General features: G+C 37.3%; 2 protein-coding genes across 7 annotated transcripts; one reads left to right on the forward strand and one right to left on the reverse strand.

Annotated features, from left to right (window-relative positions):
* Positions 1–1,158: 1,158 nt before the first annotated feature.
* LOC135248553 (zinc finger protein 263-like) lies at positions 1,159–10,617 on the forward strand. The gene is made up of 6 exons (XM_064323332.1): positions 1,159–1,273; positions 2,191–2,392; positions 3,748–4,768; positions 5,232–5,337; positions 7,462–7,663; positions 8,389–10,617. Exons 1-6 carry the CDS (start codon positions 1,217–1,219, stop codon positions 9,306–9,308), a joined length of 2,508 nt encoding a protein of 835 aa, XP_064179402.1. The 5' UTR covers positions 1,159–1,216; the 3' UTR covers positions 9,309–10,617.
* Positions 10,618–11,931: 1,314 nt separating this feature from the next.
* LOC135249212 (zinc finger protein 16-like) lies at positions 11,932–18,329 on the reverse strand. Of its 6 annotated transcripts, none has more exons than XM_064324604.1 (3): positions 18,172–18,329; positions 15,123–15,327; positions 11,932–14,917 (listed from the first exon to the last, which is right to left on the reverse strand). In XM_064324604.1, the coding sequence occupies exons 2-3, from the start codon at positions 15,310–15,312 to the stop codon at positions 13,935–13,937; spliced, it is 1,173 nt and encodes a 390-aa protein (XP_064180674.1). In that variant the 5' UTR covers positions 15,313–15,327; positions 18,172–18,329; the 3' UTR covers positions 11,932–13,934. The 6 variants fall into 6 exon arrangements, with proteins under 6 accessions (XP_064180674.1, XP_064180673.1, XP_064180675.1 ...); XM_064324603.1 differs by having other exon boundaries at positions 18,210–18,298; XM_064324605.1 differs by lacking the exon at positions 18,172–18,329 and adding an exon at positions 17,939–18,120.
* Between the last annotated feature and the right edge of the window lie 801 nt (positions 18,330–19,130).

Below are 19,130 nucleotides of genomic sequence, written 5' to 3' on the forward strand. Positions count from 1 at the left end.
GAATGAGGCAGGCATATGTGTGGATAGGTTTGTAAGATTCAATATTTATTTAATAGGCCTCAACATTTCTCTTTTGTATCTGTATTTATGTATTTATCCTACAGGGTCCTGGAAACATTCCTTAGGAATTTTGGTCCCTACTGACTCGAGAGCATCACGTAGCTCCTGCAGATTGTTCTGCCATACAATTCATGCTGCAAACTGCTCATTCAAGCTTATCCGAATGGTGCTGCTTTATTTATGTATCTATTTACTTATTTAGAAACCCATTAGATAAATTGAACTGTTCTTCCTGGATTCATATATCAATACACTACAGATACAAACAAATCTAAGTAACACATAATAACAAAGGTACAATACAATTTTTTTTTCTTAAGATGTAAGATGTAAAGTATTTTAACTTGAGTTTAGAGAATGACAACAATATTGGATGCACTTACATCTTGACCTGTCTTTTTAAAATTTGCATATATATGATTAATTGTACTTCTGGTGATAAGCCCTGCCACAGCTTTACAGCACAATGTATAAATGCGCACTTACCACAGTTTGTTTTTGTTTTTGGAAAGTTTTGAAAGGGTCATCCGGACACTGCATATCTAATTGTATAACTGTCTTGTGTTGGTAGGGAGAAGCTCATGATCTATGTTAGCTGGCTTCTTGGACTCAGTGATTTGATGCCGTGACATCTAATTCACCATTCGGCCATTCTGGGCCCTAGAAAACTTTTAATTGCTTGGCCAGCATGGCCTGGAGATAAGACACAGAGAATGTGTGTGTGTTTGCCTGCATGTGTGTAGGTGTGTGTGTGTTAACAGCATGGTTAAAAGGGGTTTCCCAGGCCACCCCTCTTAACCATGCTGTTAACACACACACACCTACACACATGCACACAAACACACACATTCTCTGTGTCTTATCTCCAGGCCATGTTGGCCGAGCACTTCAAAGTTCTGCTCAGTGATTCCAAAAAAATACTTGGTTAGTTTACAATTAAAATAACTCACTTCCGTTGTGAACAGTCTATATTTTAAAAACCCAAATCATTCCCATTGTAATCAAAATACTACTGTACTTGTATCTATTAATATTTCTTTAGTTCGTGTAGACAGAAAATTCAGCCACTTGTGAATCTTACTATTTTCACCACCATCTTTGGTTAAAGCGTAACGACGCTCACTGACGTTATTCACTACCCATCGTCCTCTGCGAAATGCGGAAAAGCCTGGCAAAACAAAGAGTGTTAGAGGAGAGGTACGAACATACTTTGGTAAGTTTTCAGAGAATATAGTGAATACCAGACTTGTGTATTTTATATGCATTAATATATGTTGAATTGCAGTGAAACCTCTCGATGGGATCACGGTATGTGGATGTCTGATTTCCAGACATTGTGGATGGCAAATGAGTACTGCGCATTGCGCTGCTTAGGCTTTCTGTGAATTTCGAGTGAAAATGAATGTCTAGAATAGGAAGCAATCGTAATATACTATAGCCCGATTATCCCGGATCAGCAGTTGAGAATCAAAACAAATTGACGAAAAACCGGTACGTAAGACTGTGGTAATTATCTGTCGCTTCTTTATCTTGGTTCGTACCTCATGGCTAGAATAAAACAACGCGCTATTACAAGCTATTAGATGTTTTGAGTGTTTTAAGTTTGTGGTGACTTCATTCCATTTTTCATAATTGCTAGATTTAATTTGTGTGGTATTTGTATTTATGAACATACTGTCGCATTAGTCAGCTGGTTCAGTTTGTCATACAACAGTAGCTAACGCTCTTGACTGGTTCTATTTGGGAGAAAAACTTGCCTAACTATTGAAAATATGGGTGGCATTTGGCAAATTGTCATACTTTATGCAAAAATAAACAAGCTACAAACTAGTGTACTGACTGGATTACTTGTGCAAACCTGGGACATTGTAAAAAGTCTTTCACATTACATTAGAAAAAAACGGTTTGGCAACAATGATAAACCAGTAAAGTTTAAACAGTTTCATACTCAGTCATTTATCAGTCATTGTTAACATTGCGTTAGAAATATAGAAGAACATTAGGGCCTACAATAATTATTGTGGATGCCAAATTTTATTTTTTAAAATAAATAAAAAAAAAGGGGGGGGGGGGGGAGAAGCATGTAAATTAATTTTCTCATATTCTCATAATATGTTTTATGTTTTACAGAAATCTTCAACAATGTCTAAAATAGAGCGTTTAAATGCCCGTGTGGCAAAGCTCTTGACTGTGGCTGTACATGAGGTATTGGAAGTGGTGAGAGAGACGGTATCGGAGTACCAGGAGAAAACTGCTCGAACACAAAGAGAGAATGAGAGTCTCAGACGGAGGCTACAGGAACTGCAAGACAAGGTGAAGAGGGCGAGTACAGGTGAGTCTGAGAGGATGTGAAGTTAGGTCTTACATTGGCATTTAGATTCAGCTTGTGAACAGAAATATGTAGACCTCTTCATTTGCATTAAGCTTATGTCAGACCAATTTGACTTTATGGTAAAATCATTACATTGTTAATGTCCTGTAATCTATTACTTTTTGTAGTCAATGATTTAATTATTGTCATGCAGAGGGATGTGCTTTCTGGAAGGAAAACTCCTTCGGTCAGAACCCCCCAAGCATTGTCATTAGGTCCATTGCACACTCTAAAGCAAATTAGCACCACAATTTCCTTTTTAGTTTTATTTGTTGTGTTTTTTTTTCTCTTCAATTTGATGCATATATAAGTTTCATAGCAATCATAAAAATATATTTGGATCATCTTATATATCCACTTAATCTATTTGTGAGCTATCTGTTTCAGAAATTATAAAATGTTATTTAGGCCTAATGGTTAAAATTGTGCTCACTAAAGGTGGACACAGTGTTCGTAGCAAGTACTTAAGAAGGTTGTACTGTATTTAAGAAGGCTCTACTGCCAGAAAGAAAATGTCTGTTTTCAAACATAACATTTTACTCATCTTCATGGTAATTATACAGCTATGTGTATTTGCTTCTCAGACTACCCCCATGCTGTTTTGGTGAATTGGATGGATTTGTATGAGTCAAATTTTGGAGAATAATATACAGCGCATAATGTTAGTTATGTATGGATAGTGTTTTATGTATCTGTGCTTGATTAATCAGCCACACCACCATGTACTTTTCCCATGTCAAACTGCTGAAGCTAAGTAGGTTTGGTTAGTTCTTGGATAGGAGACCTCTTGGGAGATATAAATTGTTCCCAGGACAGGGGTTGGTAGGAGAGAAGGGGGCAATGTTCCCATTGTACCAAATCAAAAAGCCAGTGCCCCAGCATTGTGCTGCAGAAGATGCCATCTTTCAGATGAGATGTTAAACCAGGGTCCTGACTCAGGGTCATTAAAGATGCCACAGTACTTTGGGACAATGTAGGAGTGTTAACCTCAGCGGCCTCACATCTGCCCACCTAATCATACTGCCTTAATATAATTTGTTACGCAATCCTTTAAATTCTCGACCCACACTGGTTCCCAAAGTTATCACTGCAAAAGAAAAGTAAGCTCCCAGTTGCCTTACCTGCTTTATTATTCTATGTGCAATTATTTTCCAGGATAACAACACTTTTATTGTTCTTGCCCTGAATGCACACTGGTTGGCCAGTGGATAAGGAAAATTTGTAATGGTGTGCGTTTTGAAATGGAGAAATCCTTATTGACTTCAAAAAGATTATTTTGTCTGTTGCATTCTGTTCTTATTCCTGACTCCCTCCAGCAGGTGCACAGCCCGCTGCTCTTCCTGCCTCTAGAGGAAAGTCTCTCATAGAACAGCAGTACGGTGAACAGGAGTGGAGCTCCAGTCTAAGGCAGGACATAGAGCTCACACTGACTGAAGAGAAACAGGAGATCACAGAGGAGCACAGAATCAGACAAAGAGAAGAGGACGGCAGTGGACTGGACTCAGATCACATGGGCGAGTCAGAGATTGACTGTGACATACTGGTATCAGCACATGGCACTCTGGGATCTGAGGACGTTTCTCCAAAGACTGATGCGGCTCTGTCAGTCTACATATCTCACCCTGCGTTAAGTAACACTGATATTGACTCTATCCATTCTGTGAATACTTCAAACTCCCACGCTTCAAACACTTCTAAATCCCAGGTTCTATCCATTCTGTCTGCCGATGAAATTAAAATAGAACCTGAACCACCAGGGTATGGAACATCCCTACAGCACTCTGCACAAATCCATTTTTATGATGGTGCAGAATCGAGTGCCGACGTAGTACAAACTGAATCAACTCAGGACCTTCATCAAGTTAACACAGAGTCTTATGGACTTGTGTACATTAATTCAGATCACAGCACTTTTGAGGACAGATTTACATTTGAAAAAAATATTAGATCGCTATTGGACAGTAGAAAACACAAACAATATCAGAGCAGTCAGGAACAACCCCACTGTATTCTAGGTGGAAAGACCTTCGCTGGAGTCGGAAATCTGAGAATACATCAGCGCCATCACGCGGGTGAAAAACCTTACTGTTGTATGCAGTGCGGTAGACGGTTCAGTCATGCAGGTGATTTCAAAAAACACAAGAGAGTTCACACAGGAGAGAAACCGTATCGCTGCACCGTGTGTGGAAAGGGTTTCAGTCAGTCCGGATATCTGAAAATACATCAGAGATATCACACAGGGGAAAGACCGTACTCCTGCAGTCAATGTGGGAAGAGTTTCAGTCACTCAAGTAACCTTAAAAAACACCAGCAAATTCACATAGGTCAGACACAGTAGTGTTACATTGGAGACTTGGGGAAAGTGTCTGCAGACTGAGAGTCACTTATGAATTCAAGGTGTTGGAGAGGTACATGCATACTACTGGTTTGATCTATGAATTATTTTTACTGGTAAATTTTGTAGAGAACATCAGAGTATGCTAAAATTGTGTTACTGTGGAAAAATGTTTGGTGCTCATTACTCAGTTTGTGTTTATCTATTTATTAACCAGCAAAATTTGTAATTACCTGTTCATTCTGACTATGGTTACTTGATAATTGTTTCTGAATACTATGAAAAGTACTCTAAATTGGTGTTTCCCAACCCAGGGCATACTTGGTATGCTGGTATCAGTTTCAGCTAAGCTCTTGCTTAAATGTATTCTGCAGCTAATTGAGTACCATTGAAGAGTTGACATCACATTACTTATAATATGGTTAATCCTTTGTATAAAAATGTGCTGAGCGGTTGGTCTATTAGTGTCCTAGTACCTGCGATTGATTGGCGACCTGTCCAGAGTGTATTCCTGCCTCTCGCCCAATGCACACTGGGATTGGCTTCAGCACCCCCCCGCGACCCTGACCAGGTATAAGCGGGTATAGATAATGGATGGATGGATTGTCTTACTGTCTTAGATTTTATGTGCTGAACAGTTTATGACCTAGTTGAGCTTGGTTGATACAGCTGTCCCAGTTTTAATAGCTAGACGTTCACAAAGTATCCATAAGCAACAAATTGTATCTTTCTGTGGATTCAAAACATCTTCACAATACATTCCTTCAAACATTTAAGCAAAAACTATGAGGTGAGGTCAAATCTACATTGGTATTCAATCAACTCAAGCTAAACTAATTAGAAACAGTTGTTGAAAAAACTAGTAATATATTTTGCCTCCAAAAACAAAGTTGGGAAAGACAACTTTAAATGCTGTTATCAGTTTTCTTTTATGATAAATGGTCTCCACAAATATATTTACCAGATATATTATTTGAAAGTTTGGCTTGACAGTAGGCTAAAATGTATACTTAATTAAATTTCTTCATTCCTAAAGGAATACCCAGTCTGGTTACTCTTATAAAATGTTTTTGTGTGTTTTACTCAAAAATAAGTGATAGGTGGGGATTTTGGGTGTGTTAAAAAGGAGTCATTTTGTATAAACTGCAGAACCAGCATTAAACTATAATAATTATGTTGGACTCTGGACAATGACAGCACACAATAATGCAGCATGCTGCAGAGAAATATGACAATCAAAAGGTCTGCTGTTTCTCATGTTGATTGCCCTGTTTTTGTGCTCTCCACACAATACATATTGTAGTTGGTTTAGATTTGCCGAAAACAAGACCATAGAACATGAAAAGACCTACTTCTACTGGAGTCAGCCTTTTGTGCTGCAATGACAAACTCAGATCTAGAAATGAGAATTATTGAGGAAATATTGTACCTCACAATAAAGAAGTAAGTTTATGATGCTGCTGATTACTTGTTATTGTGGCGCTGTAATGATGCAGAGATTCCTTCTGGGATTCCAAATTGAGTAATATTAGATGGCTCACATAACCTGTGTCTCTAGTGATCGGGGGATGTACTGTAATATAGATGATTCATTACTGTTAATGAAATCTACCTGTATCCACTTATACAGCTGGATAATTACTAAAGCAATTCTGGTTGAGTAATTTGGTCAGGGGTATGATGACCGTGCCTCACTTAGGAACTGAGTCTACAAGCCTTGGATCTGAAAAAGCCCAGTTCCCTAAGCATTATGCTACTCAGCTTATTCATGATATTGTATGCCTTTATTTTTCTATAGTGAATTGTTTATTTCCTGAAGCAGAACATAAAGTCTTGGTTTGGTCGTATTTTATGTTTGTTTCACATAATGAACTTAGTGGAAAATAGGTTTATACTCCAGAGAAAGGTTTATATCCATTCGACTGTTTCCACCATTAAATTTCAGTTTTTCATTTTTAATTCCTTTAAGACTACAGCACACTTAAGTGTCTACATCAACGACCTCCTTGCTCACTCTTGATATCGGGAAATTTAGAATAGTACATTTTACAAGAACATGACTTTTGGCAGGAAAACTATTCTGTTTCAACTACTGATAAAAGCGTCTAAACTTTATACTTTTACTTTGAAACGGGGGGAAATGGAGCGCATAGCGAGCTGGCGTCACTGGCACGCGAACGAATCAGGAAGCGGCTAGATTGTGTTCTGAGGTCGGTGTTAGCTAGCTTTTGGCTAACGCTAACAGAATTGAGTAATGATGGTCAGTTATCTAAAATAAATAAAACCAGATGTGCAGCCGTTTAGTTATTTGTCATAGTATATCTCGAACTATTAGCTACATATTTGCAGAACTGAGGAATAATAAACAATCCCAAGGTGTTGCTTTGGCTTACAGGTAACGTTAGTACTTAAGACTTTCCAGGTCATACATGAGCTCTGATAGCAGCTAGCTGTCTAACTAGACCATCGCAGCCGACTTGCAGCAAGAAAAAAAGAAAGCCAGGTAATCTTTACTAACGTTACTACTTTAGTTGTTTTGAATGTAATCATTTCTCAGTATTTTAATCGTTAAAATAGAAAGCCTAACGGTAGCTTTCGAGGAATGACAATCACTAACTCGTTTGTTTTCTATAAACATAACTAGCTAAATCCCTAATATGTCGTTGTTCTTTTTTATCTGATCGTTATCTTAAAGGAATTCAGCAAAATGTCTAAAATAGAGCGTTTGAATGCCCGAGTGGCAAAGCTCTTAACAGTGGCTGTACATGAGGTATTGGAAGTGGTGAGAGAGACGGTATCGGAGTACCAGGAAAAAACTGCTCGAACACAAAGAGAGAACGAGAGTCTCAGGCGGAGGCTACAGGAACTGCAAGACAAGGCGACAAGAAAGAATACAGGTGAGTGAAGGATAGTTGAAAACAGACTCGAGATTCTTTTTTGTTTCTTCTGTCCATTGACATGGTCATTTTCGTTCAATGGTCATGGCCATGGATCTTCCTGATTAGGGTTATTTCCAGTTGTTTCCGTGGCCAACAAATCGTCGCCCGTGATATTTGGCAAATTAATTTCTTGCAGTCCAAATATTGGGAGTGATTGTTACACATTTTCAATGGTTACGCGAGTTTTCCTGTTATTGAGTGCTTTGAGATCCATGAAATGTGCTATATAATTTCATTTTCCCCCAGAAGGCACCCTTTCTTTCGTTGACTTCTGCTGCTTACATTTGCCTATTGCTAGTTTATACAACAGAAACAATTTCCCAAGAGTGAAAAAACTGTGCCACACATGGACACAGACTCTTTATCTTTTGGTAAAGTTCCCAAACTGCTACACTACACATTTTCAAATCTCTTGTAAAATTAAAGGTTTTACTCTATATACGGCCATAATTTTGACAATATATTTGACAGTATCAAATATATATTTCTTGCAGAAAAGTGTTGCCAATATTTTGAGTTGCTGACATGAAATAAGTACAATGGTGATTTCATTTAAATTAACAAAAATATGAAATGTTTTGGTATAGTTTTTCTATGATTGTGCATTTAAATGTGGGAAATATCTATGCTCACTCTTAAGAGTGGCTGGAAAAATATGTATTTACTTGTTTTCCTATCTACAGAAAATGAACAATCTGCTGCCCCCTCTTTCCCTGAAGAAAGAGTTTTGATTGAACAGGAGTGGAACCCTAACCTGAGGCAGGACAATGAGCTCATACTCACTGAAAAGAAACAGGAGATCACAGAGGAACACAGAATCAGACAGAGAGAAGAGGAGGGAAGTGGACTGGAGTCGGATCACATGGCAGAGTCAGAGATTGATTGTGATGTACTGGTGTCAGTGCATGGTACACTGGGACCTGAGGATGTTTCTCCAAAGACTGATGCCATTCTGTCGGGGTACGCCTCTCATCCTGTGATAAGTAACACTGATTTGGACTCTGTTCATGCCGTCAATATTTCAGCCTCATTGTCTCCAAACACTTCCAGCTTTGGCATTTTACCTACTTCTGATGACATAAAAACAGAGCCGGATTCGTTAGAATACACTACTTCTCAGCACTCTTCTCAAAATCATTTTTATGAATGTGCAGACACAAGGAGTAACTTGGCACCAACTGACGCCATCCCAGACCTTGAACAAGTTGATACAGATTCCTATGGAGTTGCGTACTTTCATTCCAACCATAACACGTTTGTGGATAGATTTTCTTTAGCAAAAACTAGATCAGTGGTAGATAATAGAAAACATAAGCAATATTACAGGAAGGAGGAACAACATCGCTGCATTTTGTGCGGTAAGACATTCAGTCGGGTGGGAAATCTGCGTATACATCAGCGATGTCACACAGGAGAAAAGCCTTACTGTTGCATGCAGTGTGGGAGACGGTTCAGTCATGCAGGCAATCTGAAAAAGCACAAGAGAGTTCACACAGGAGAGCGGCCTTACTGCTGCCATCAGTGTGGTAAGACCTTTAGTCAGTCAAGCCACCTCAAAAAGCACCAGAAAATTCACATCGTCAGACATCTTAGTGTTGCATGAAGAGTACACATGAACTTTGGAATTCAAGAAGACTGTGTGGCTGTGATTTCAAAAGTTGCAAATATGAGAAGAGTGTCTTTCAACCAGGAAGGTTTTTTTTCAGTTGTAAGAAATACTAAATCATTTTTTTTTCTGCACATAGCTGTATAATAACTTAAATACAGTAAGAATCAAGATAGAAAACTGCAAATTCATTCATTATTTTTCTATGGTGGTAATTACACAGTTAAAATTTTGAGTGGAAAAGCTATATCAGAAAATATGACTAAAAGCTCATACATCTGTTCAATGTAGCATTCTGAAGGCATAGTTCAATTTTTGTCAGACATTGTGTAGAAGTGAAGAAACTTTTTTCCTCATGTTGATATATTTGCAAGTGTATTGTAGCAGTTAGGAACTATGACTTCTTAGAGGTTACATGTTCAAATTGCAAGTAGGGTACTGTCATTGTAATCTTGATCATGGTAATGAAGTAAAATATCCAACTGCTTAATTCAACAAATATGGGGAATATGTAATGCTTGTTTGTCACTCTGGATAATGGCATCTGCAGAGGAAATAAATATTTTTGGGTACATGTAATTTCCTTCCACATGCTGCATTCTGTATTAATTGATTTGAAGTTACCTATATGTACATCTGAAGGCACATCAGATACATTCCTTTTCATTTAAATTAATCAGCATATTTAACGGTACACATGTAGTACCCCGAAATTGATCCACAAACCTTTAGGGGTTACAAGGACTGCTCTTTAATCACTATGCCACACTGCCTGAATCATTTATTATGTAAACGTTTATTTGCAGGTTTTTTGAATGACTGGACTGCACATTTTTTGACTTTTTGACTTTATTCTTATGTATTTTGTTGTCTTTCCAGTAAAATAGATGTTTCATCAAAAATATCTTCAAAGACATTTTCATTCATTTTTTCATCATGGTCATTGAAAAATATTTTCTAAAACATCTGAATGGAAAAATCACTGAGGATTTTAGATTTTTTTTTTTTTTACATTTCTTGGATATGAAAGCATTTTGTATTTTCTTTTCCTAAGTTAAATAGATTATTAATCATAAATGTTAATTCTTGTATTTCACCATGGTTGTTGAAAAAAGAAGAGGTCTAGTCCCCCTGAATGGAAAGAGCACAAATGTAGGGTTTTACAGTTGTTGTTTTTTTTTTTGTTTTTTTTGCTATGTTTTAAAAAAAAAAAACTTTTGGGATATTACTTAGTCCCTATATTTCTTATATATTTTCCTGTCTGCCCTGTGAAATACATTTTTATTAATAAATATCTTCAAACACATTTTAATTAAGTTATTTCTCCATGGTTGTTGAATAAATATGATTTTTGATCGATCTGACTGGAAAAGCAGAAGTTTAGGATTTTTATTTTTTCACTTTTTGGAGGTAACTATTTTTATAATGTTTTAAAATATATTTAATAAAGTGACTTCACCTTGACAATTTAACTGTAAAAAGCAGTAATTTGTGCATTTTGTTATTTTTCAAATTTGGATGTGAGTCTTGAGTCTCTTGTATTTGGCTGTTTTTCCAGTGAAATAGATTTTTCCTCATAAATGTTAATGAATGAAAATGTATTTTATTTCACCATGGGTTTTCAGCAAAAATGATTAATCATCTACCAAAGTGGAAAATGCAGAAATTAGTCTTTTTTTTATTTTTCAATGTAACACTGCTCTAATGTATTTAGCTTTTTGGATTTTTCCATTTTTCGCATTTTGACCGCAGTATAGAGATCGTATAGTATAGATATCTGTATTTTGCTGCTTTTCCTTGTAATTGATTTTTCATCCTGAATGACTAGACACATTTTGTAGTTACTTTCATGAAGGTTGTTGAATTAGGATTTTTGCTTCTGATGTATTGTCACTTTTTGGACATTAGACTATACCTTTATGTACTTTAAGTTTTCCCTTGGAAGAAAATAATAATCCTTGGTGGAAGATGCAGATTTAGTATTTTTTCCATTGTTTGAATGCAAAACTATAGTCTTATATATAGCATATTTGGCTGTTTTCCAATGAAATTGGCTCCTTTGTCATGTCTCCAGAAACATTTTCATTTATTTATTTCACATTGATTGTAAAATAAAGACAACTTGTCATCTATTTAAGTGAAATAAGCACAAATTTAGAAATTATTTTTGAACGTAAGACTAGTCATATATTTGCCTGTTCCAGTGAAATCAGTTGCTTGTCATAAAAAGTATTTTTAAAGATTTTTCATACCGCCTCACGGTTGTAAGATTCCACCAACCAAGGCAAAAACGTGTTTTGTGAGGTCACAGTGACCTTGACCTTTGACCACCAAAATCTAATCCTTGAGTCCAAGTGGACGTGTGTGCCAAATGTGAAGAAATTCCCTCAAGACAAAAACGTGTTCTGTATTCCCTCAAGGAAAAAACGTGTTGTGAGGTCACAATGACCTTGACCTTTGACTTTTGACCACCAAAATCTAACCAGTTCATCCTTGAGTCCAAGTGGATGTTTTTGCCAAATTCCTGAGATATCACGTTCACAACAACCCAAAAACATAATGCCTAAAAAATAATTTTAAAAATTGAATGGTTGAACACAAGGAAAATGCACAATGAGAATGAGGCCTTTTCATTTTACCTTTTATTATTTCTTTATAACTTTAAGGTCAAATGTTTTCATACACAACTGAAACATTGTTGGGACACATTCAAGAATGAATATGAATTAAAGTTTTGTATAGCTTTTTGGTATTTTGTAAAAAAAAATCAAAATAAAATAAGTAGACAATATCTTGATTAAAGAGAAAGATCAACACAAACATACGTTGTTTGCAGTAGAACACTACTTTCCAACATAAAAACAACAGATATTAATCATTAATATTATAATCTATCCACAAACCAACAGAATAAAATTAAATAAGAGGCATTGCATTGACAGTTTCTTCAGTGTCTACCATTTTAGATTGAGAAGTTTGTGGAAAAGATACAGCAGAGAAGTCTGTACATATACACAATATATATACACAAACTGAAGTATCATAAGAGAGAAAAGAGCATTTAACCTATGGTAGACATCTAGAATTTGTTGTCCTGTTTCATATTCTATGCCACCATGCCCAAATTTGCTTGTGTTATACAGCTGTTTGTTTATTCACAAATAATAAGCTCACAAAATCCATCCATTGTTTTTCTGCTTCACCATCCTTTAATTAGTACAAAAGAAAACCACTGGCAGAAGTGAGTTGCTTTCCTAAATGTTTGCCAGTTAATGGCACTCAAAAACTGAGAGATTGCAGACGCCTGACAAACCTTGGTCATCTTTTTTTATTTATTATGCATCACCCCAAAGGAGTCAGTTAGCTTAGACATTTAACCATTCTGGTACTGGCCAGCTCTTGTTCTACTTCACCCAGCATGTGAACCCAGACCCAAAATACATTATGATTCCCTGCAGAATAACCTCAATCATGTCATCATACCTCTCTGAAATGTCAAAAGGTGAAAACATCAAAGGATGTTCTATCTCTGTAACACAGGCATGTATATGATATGAAAGAAGATGCCCAACGTGCTTCAAGTCAGCTAAATAAAAGAGGACTGGATAGGTGCACAACTGCCAGGACTAGAGTAAAACTAGAGTAAAAGACTTGGGCACTTCACGGGGACTGGCTCGAAATAAGGAACACTGGAGCACACTTGCTTTGGGCAAAAACATGAAGAGGGTAGGACTGACGTGTTTTTGACTCTGAGGAAGACATTGTAAATGTTGAAATGTCAGTCCTACTGATAAATTTGTCATTTGAGGGACTCATTTTGGGTACCATATTTTGTAACTTTTGGTCAAATGGGGTGTATTGGCAGGGCAAGTGCAGGGTTCCTGAATGTCTAAATTTTGTCAGGTGGCCAAACTGCCCAATATTTTAACTGAGCAGGCTTCAACTATTAAACCAAGTCTACCAAATTTGGCAACCTTGCCTGTTACCAGCTTAAAATACAAAGGGGAAGCAATAATAATAATAATAATAACAATAATAAATCAGAAAACCAACAACAAAGTTTGCACATGGGGAATGTAGTTCCTTCAGCATAAGTAGTGTTAGTACAAAATTCATTAAAAAAAAGAATTGTCATTGACTTGATATGGTAGCAGGGGATGTATATCTATAGTTATATCTATATCTATAGTTAAAACTGGTCTTTACAGTTCTACAGTTGTACAAGCAGGACAGTGTTTGAAACCTATGCTAAAACACAGTTACTAGCCGTTTTTCCTGATCACATCCATCCAGCCCCTTGCTTTTAGTTAAGTGGGAGTCTGACTATGCATATTTTCAGTAACTTGAATATAGGAATATTCTCTTAATTCTTATTATAGTATTTTTGCAGTTTTCGCTAATGTCATTCCTTCTGGAGTTCTGGCTATACCACTGCCATTATTTACTCCCAAAGCTTGTCTAGAAAATCACTTTTTCAGTTATGCCAATTAATATGATCAATGTTTTTCAATCCTTTTTAATGTTCACAAATTTGAGCATGTTGAAAAGTGTTATGGAAAAAGGGCTGCAAACTAATTCATTCATGCTTTTCAGTCTTACATTGGCTGTTCCAACAGTGAAAAACTAGGGTATATGACCAATGTGAATTTTCTGGTGTTTTTTTAGGTGACTTGATTGACTGAAGCTTTTTCCACACTGATGGCAACAGTATGGTCTCTCCCCTGTGTGGTATCGCTGATGTATTTTCAGATATCCTGATTGGCTGAAACCCTTTCCACATACAGCACAACAGTATGGTTTCTCCCCTGTGTGGACCCTCTTGTGTTTTTTAAAGTCGCCCGCATGACTGAACCGTCTACCACACTGCATACAACAGAAAGGTTTTTCACCTGTATGACATCGCTGATGTATCCTAAGATTTCCAATGCGACCAAATGTCTTTCCACACAGGATGCAGTGGTATTGCCCTTCATTCCGGTGATGCTGCTTGTGTTTTTTACTATCCAACGCGGCTCTCATATTTTTCTCAAAAGGAGCTATGTCTGACTCAATGTACACCAGTCCATAAGAACTTGAGTCGTCTTCTTGAGATCTTGGAGTGGGTTCAGTCTGGGCTGTGCCGGAACTTGAGTCACAACCATAAAAAGGGTTTTGTACACTGTGCTGACAGGCTGTGGCATATTCTTGTGATTCAGCCTCAGTTTTAATTTCAGCAGAAGCCAAACAGGGTTGAATGTTCAGACTGGAAATGCTTGGAGACAGCAGTTTTGGAATGTTCACCGAGTTAAGATCTGTGTCATATTTAACATGCTGAAGTGTAAATGCTGACACTGTCTCTGGGATTTGAGTAATACCTTCAGATTCTGGTGTGTAAAATTCCAGTCCATCACACTCAGTCTCTGACTCGCCCATGTGATCTGACTCTAGTCCACTGCCCTCCTCTTCTCTCTGTCTGAGTCTGTGCTCCTCTGTGATCTCCTGTTTCTCTTCAGTCAGTGTGAGCTCTGTGTCCTGCCTTAAACTGGAGCTCCACTCCTGTTCACCGAGCTGCTGCTCTACGTGAGACTTTCCTCTAGAGACAGGAAGAGCAGCAGGCTGTGCACCTGCTGGAGGGAGAGACAAGACAAGCAATACTCTTAGTTGCTCTTATTAATCAGCACACTTTAAGTAGCCATGGTCTCAAATAAAATGCAGGACATATTTACATGCTTCTTAGATCAATGTTGTGAAATCTCAAGTGATCCCTGGTCACAAGCTGAACCTAAATGTCAATGTAAATGTAAGAATTCCACTTCACAGCCTCTGACTCACCTGTACTCGCCCTCTTCACCTTGTCTTGCAGTTCCTGTAGCCTTCGCCTGAGACTCTCGTTCTCTCTTTGTGTTCGAGCAGTTTTCTCCTGGTACTCCGATACCGTCTCTCTCACCACTTCCAATACCTCATGCACAGCCACAGTCAAGAGCTTTGCCACACGGGCATTTAAACGCTCTATTTTAGACATTGCTGGTGAAGGTTTCTGTAAAACATGAAAAATATTATGAGAATCTGAGAAAATTAATTTACATGCTAACCGTCAATATTTAGACATTTGCTGTTTTCTGTAAATCATGAAAATATTATGAGAATTGAGAAAATTATGATTTCAGGATCCAACGGGTAGATTTTGACAAATCACCACTATAAACACTACTAATATTGTCTCATAAGAAAATAGGGTTATTGCATGATAAACACTTCAAGTCTGTCAGTTAGCCTATTGTTACGTAGACATTAGCTGATTTATTTTGTCCAAGTTAGTGATTTTGATGTAAAATTGTTCTTTCAATTCTCAATAATTTTAAATTACAATAACGACTCCGATTTGGACCAGCTTTGGCCCTGTTACTGTAAAGATTACAGCGCAGGGAACCAAGAACGTATATTCTGCAAATGGGCGTTACAACAAACCAAGTCACAGACACTGAAGTGGAGAGGAGATAGATCAAGGAAAATAACACACTGAAGAAATGTGTTACTGATCAGTCCAGGGTGAATGGGCTAGCCCATTTGTTAGTTTTTACTAGTTAGATGACTGGGATATCCAGCTAGCAGACCAGTGCATATAGCCTAGTTGTCTAGTTAACTAGATGAACAGGCACAACAAGAAAACAACTTTACCGAAAGGGAAGATAACATTCTCAGTGTTCTTAGAATTATTAGAGTGTTTGCATTCGTAGGGATGCAAAGTAAATATCAGAGACGAAATGTACCTATTCGCATTTGCATTTTCACCAGGTATTAGTAACCAATTATTTAAATAAAAAGGCGTTGAGTTTATGCACAGCCCACTTGTGAAAGGTTGGTGAAATCCCATTAATTACTACCAATTCTCTGCATAATCAAAAAAATAACTAACTTGTTCACACTCTGGACAAATGTGACCGATAAGCTAATGTACCGCTGTTTCCATCTCAGCACTTTTGACACAAGCAATTGCCCACAAGTATGAGTGCGTGAGTGTGTGAATGATGTGTGTGCCAGAGTGTATTCCTGCCTCTCACTCATGCCGCGACCCACAACCCTGATCAGGATAAGCGGGTATAGATAATGGATGGATGTGAATATTTCTCCTTACTGTGATGAGTGCCTTACCTGCAAGCATACAAACGTGTTACCATGGAGAAATACTATCTTTGGGGAAAAAAGGCTATGCTCTATCTGCATTTAGATCAAACCTACCATGCATGATCACCTGCTCAATCAGTTTATAATGCCATCATAGCATGGTGTGTTTAGAACCATGAAATAAAAATTACCTAAATAAAAAATAAAAAGCATAGGCTACACATGAACTTTAAATATGGACCCACTACTCTGACCTCGACAACTTTGGGACTGAACTGGCTCACTTTAAAGTTCATAAAACGCAATAGAAACTTAAACACCCAGTGGACACTGGTGGATTACTACTAGTTGAGTATGTTAGTATCATTTCTGCAACCTACTTGATGTAGCCTACTAAAAGTTGCAAATAAGTTCAAGCATAAGCCTCAGTATATTTTTCTGATGTGTATAATTCAAAAGTGAACCAAGTACACTTTCTCAATTTAAGTATGCTTATAAAACTTTTTTAGGTTCCAACTTGTCAGTGTTCCCTTCAACTGTATATTTAAGTAGTACACCTAGCATATGATATCATGAAAGACATGCTAGCACCACACCATCACAGAAGTGTTTTATGCATGGTAGGTTTTATCAAAATGCACTTTCACTATACTGCATTTTTTCAAAGAAGGTATTTCTCGATATAATTGTGCCGCCGTGGTACGCATTTGTACGCTTGCGGGTCAGGCACTCTCCATGGTAAGAAGAAATTTTATGACAGCGCTTATATTGCTTGTGTCGAAAGTGCTGCGACGGAAACAGTAATAGATTTACTTCGGAGTCACATTTGTTCAGATTGTAAACAAGTCAGGAATACTTCACGGTAAGAAGACATTTTACGACAGCTTCTACAAACACAAGATAAAAAACCAGTTTCAAATGCAGTGAGACTGGGTAGCCTACCTATCACCCAATCGAACTTTTCAACAATCAAAATTAACATCCTGTTTAAGTCTACACCGACACCGTGACGGTTTCTATACAATAAAACCAGAACTTCCACTTGATATACTAAAATTCAAGCTTACCGATATTTCTCAGAACACAAATATTACGAGAACACTGTGGATAGATTCTAGGTTATAAAATATATTACTGTTATATCGCCCACACCATAAAAACCGAGACGGACAAATGCGAGTAAGATTAGATCATAGTTATATCACACTAACTGCTACTGTTCTTGCACTCAGCTCATTTTGTTTATAAATGACAAATATAAATAGTACAGCTAGTAACATAGCAAGTTTGCAAACGCATTAACTTATCACAGCCACGTTCCATTTAGTAACATTATTGTGCAAGCAACATTCTGAACACAACTCACAAATGTGGAAACATCGTGGAAATCGTCCGTGGCTAAATTAACCTTCATCGAGCTTGCGTGCCTTACCTCCCCTTACTTAAGAACAATTATATCAGTAAACCATAACAGCAAATGTCCGCCATGTTTGCTTACAAGCATTCCCTGAAACATAACTGACCCAGAATGATGCGGTAAAATCTTCTGCTTGTGGTGAACGGCTCAATCAAGCCCAAGTACAACCTATTCTGAGTTTCAATGATAGATTGAAACAAAGGCTTGCATAATCTTGAGATATATAATGCTTGCTATGCAGATAGGCCTACAAATATATCATTTAGATTTAATTCTATTCAGCAAACGACATACACACATATTTATGAAAATACACATTGCTTTTACGCAGAAACAGACCCCGGCACCACTCTTCCGCTGTTGGAATGTTATGCTACCGTTCTTGTCAGCTTGCAGTATTTACGGAAGTGTGACATTCTTCTTCTTCATTTATATTTGTAGTAGGCCTATAATAGGCACCGGATAGTGCATTACTGTCCCCCACTGTTCAGATCCAGAATGACGATCCCATTAGATCCGATAGGATACACCCCCGTACAGCGTAAACTTCAGAATCCCTTTCTGGATTGTTTGGCAATTCTTTTCACCCCAGTCGAGCAGCGTTTTAACGGAAAATGAAAACAGGCTTAGTTTTGAGCTCTTTAAATATATGCCTTCTCTGTTCACCTTTACTCATTACAATCTAACGAAACATGCTTTACTGTCTCCAGACTACCACATTTACATAGTCCATCAGGTTGTTTCCCAATAGTTTTCAACCCACAATGGCCCATTCTCAATCTAGTTAATTTCACTGATTCAGTTCGATCTCTCGATAATAAACAGATCCTTAATTTACAGATGTATTGAGTAGCCTAACAGTGTCTCCCTCTCTTATATTTCCTATTGCTTTTGCAGCTCCTTCTCCACACTCTTTTTAATTAAACTACAAAACTCAATTCATGTGTATAAGAATATCTGGAGTTGGTGATTTGGTTTTGATTGAAGGCATCAGGAATGCTGATGAATACAAACAAACCTTAACATATCATGCAATATCCTCTCTTACTGTGAGGGGAGTAGTGTCAGTGGAATAGCCAGACTTAAAACCTAATTAGTTGGGGTTAAAAGGGTTATTCTCCAGGAGATGAACTCCTGTTTCTGCTCATAACAAGCTTTCTTTTGATTGTTCAATATAGCTCTCAATTATATAGCTTTTATGCATGTCAATCATTGATGTGATGTATAAATATATTGCACATTGACTTAAAGTTTCAAAATCATATAGCTATTTATTATTATTATTATTATTATTATTA

This window comes from Anguilla rostrata, chromosome 2, assembly GCF_018555375.3.
Source record: "Anguilla rostrata isolate EN2019 chromosome 2, ASM1855537v3, whole genome shotgun sequence".
Lineage (NCBI taxonomy): Eukaryota > Metazoa > Chordata > Actinopteri > Anguilliformes > Anguillidae > Anguilla > Anguilla rostrata.

Coding starts and splice junctions, on each gene's coding strand:
- LOC135248553 (XM_064323332.1), top strand. CDS start 1,217: ATGCGGAAAAGCCTGGCAAAACAAAGAGTGTTAGAGGAGAGGTACGAA. Junction 2,393..3,747: donor GGTGAAGAGGGCGAGTACAG/GTGAGTCTGAGA, acceptor GACTCCCTCCAG/CAGGTGCACAGCCCGCTGCT. Junction 5,338..7,461: donor CCCCCCGCGACCCTGACCAG/GTATAAGCGGGT, acceptor GTTATCTTAAAG/GAATTCAGCAAAATGTCTAA.
- LOC135249212 (XM_064324601.1), bottom strand. CDS start 17,829: ATGAAGGTTAATTTAGCCACGGACGATTTCCACGATGTTTCCACATTT. Junction 15,328..17,781: donor TCCACGATGTTTCCACATTT/GTGAGTTGTGTT, acceptor CATGTTTTACAG/AAACCTTCACCAGCAATGTC. Junction 14,918..15,122: donor GGTGAAGAGGGCGAGTACAG/GTGAGTCAGAGG, acceptor CTCTCCCTCCAG/CAGGTGCACAGCCTGCTGCT.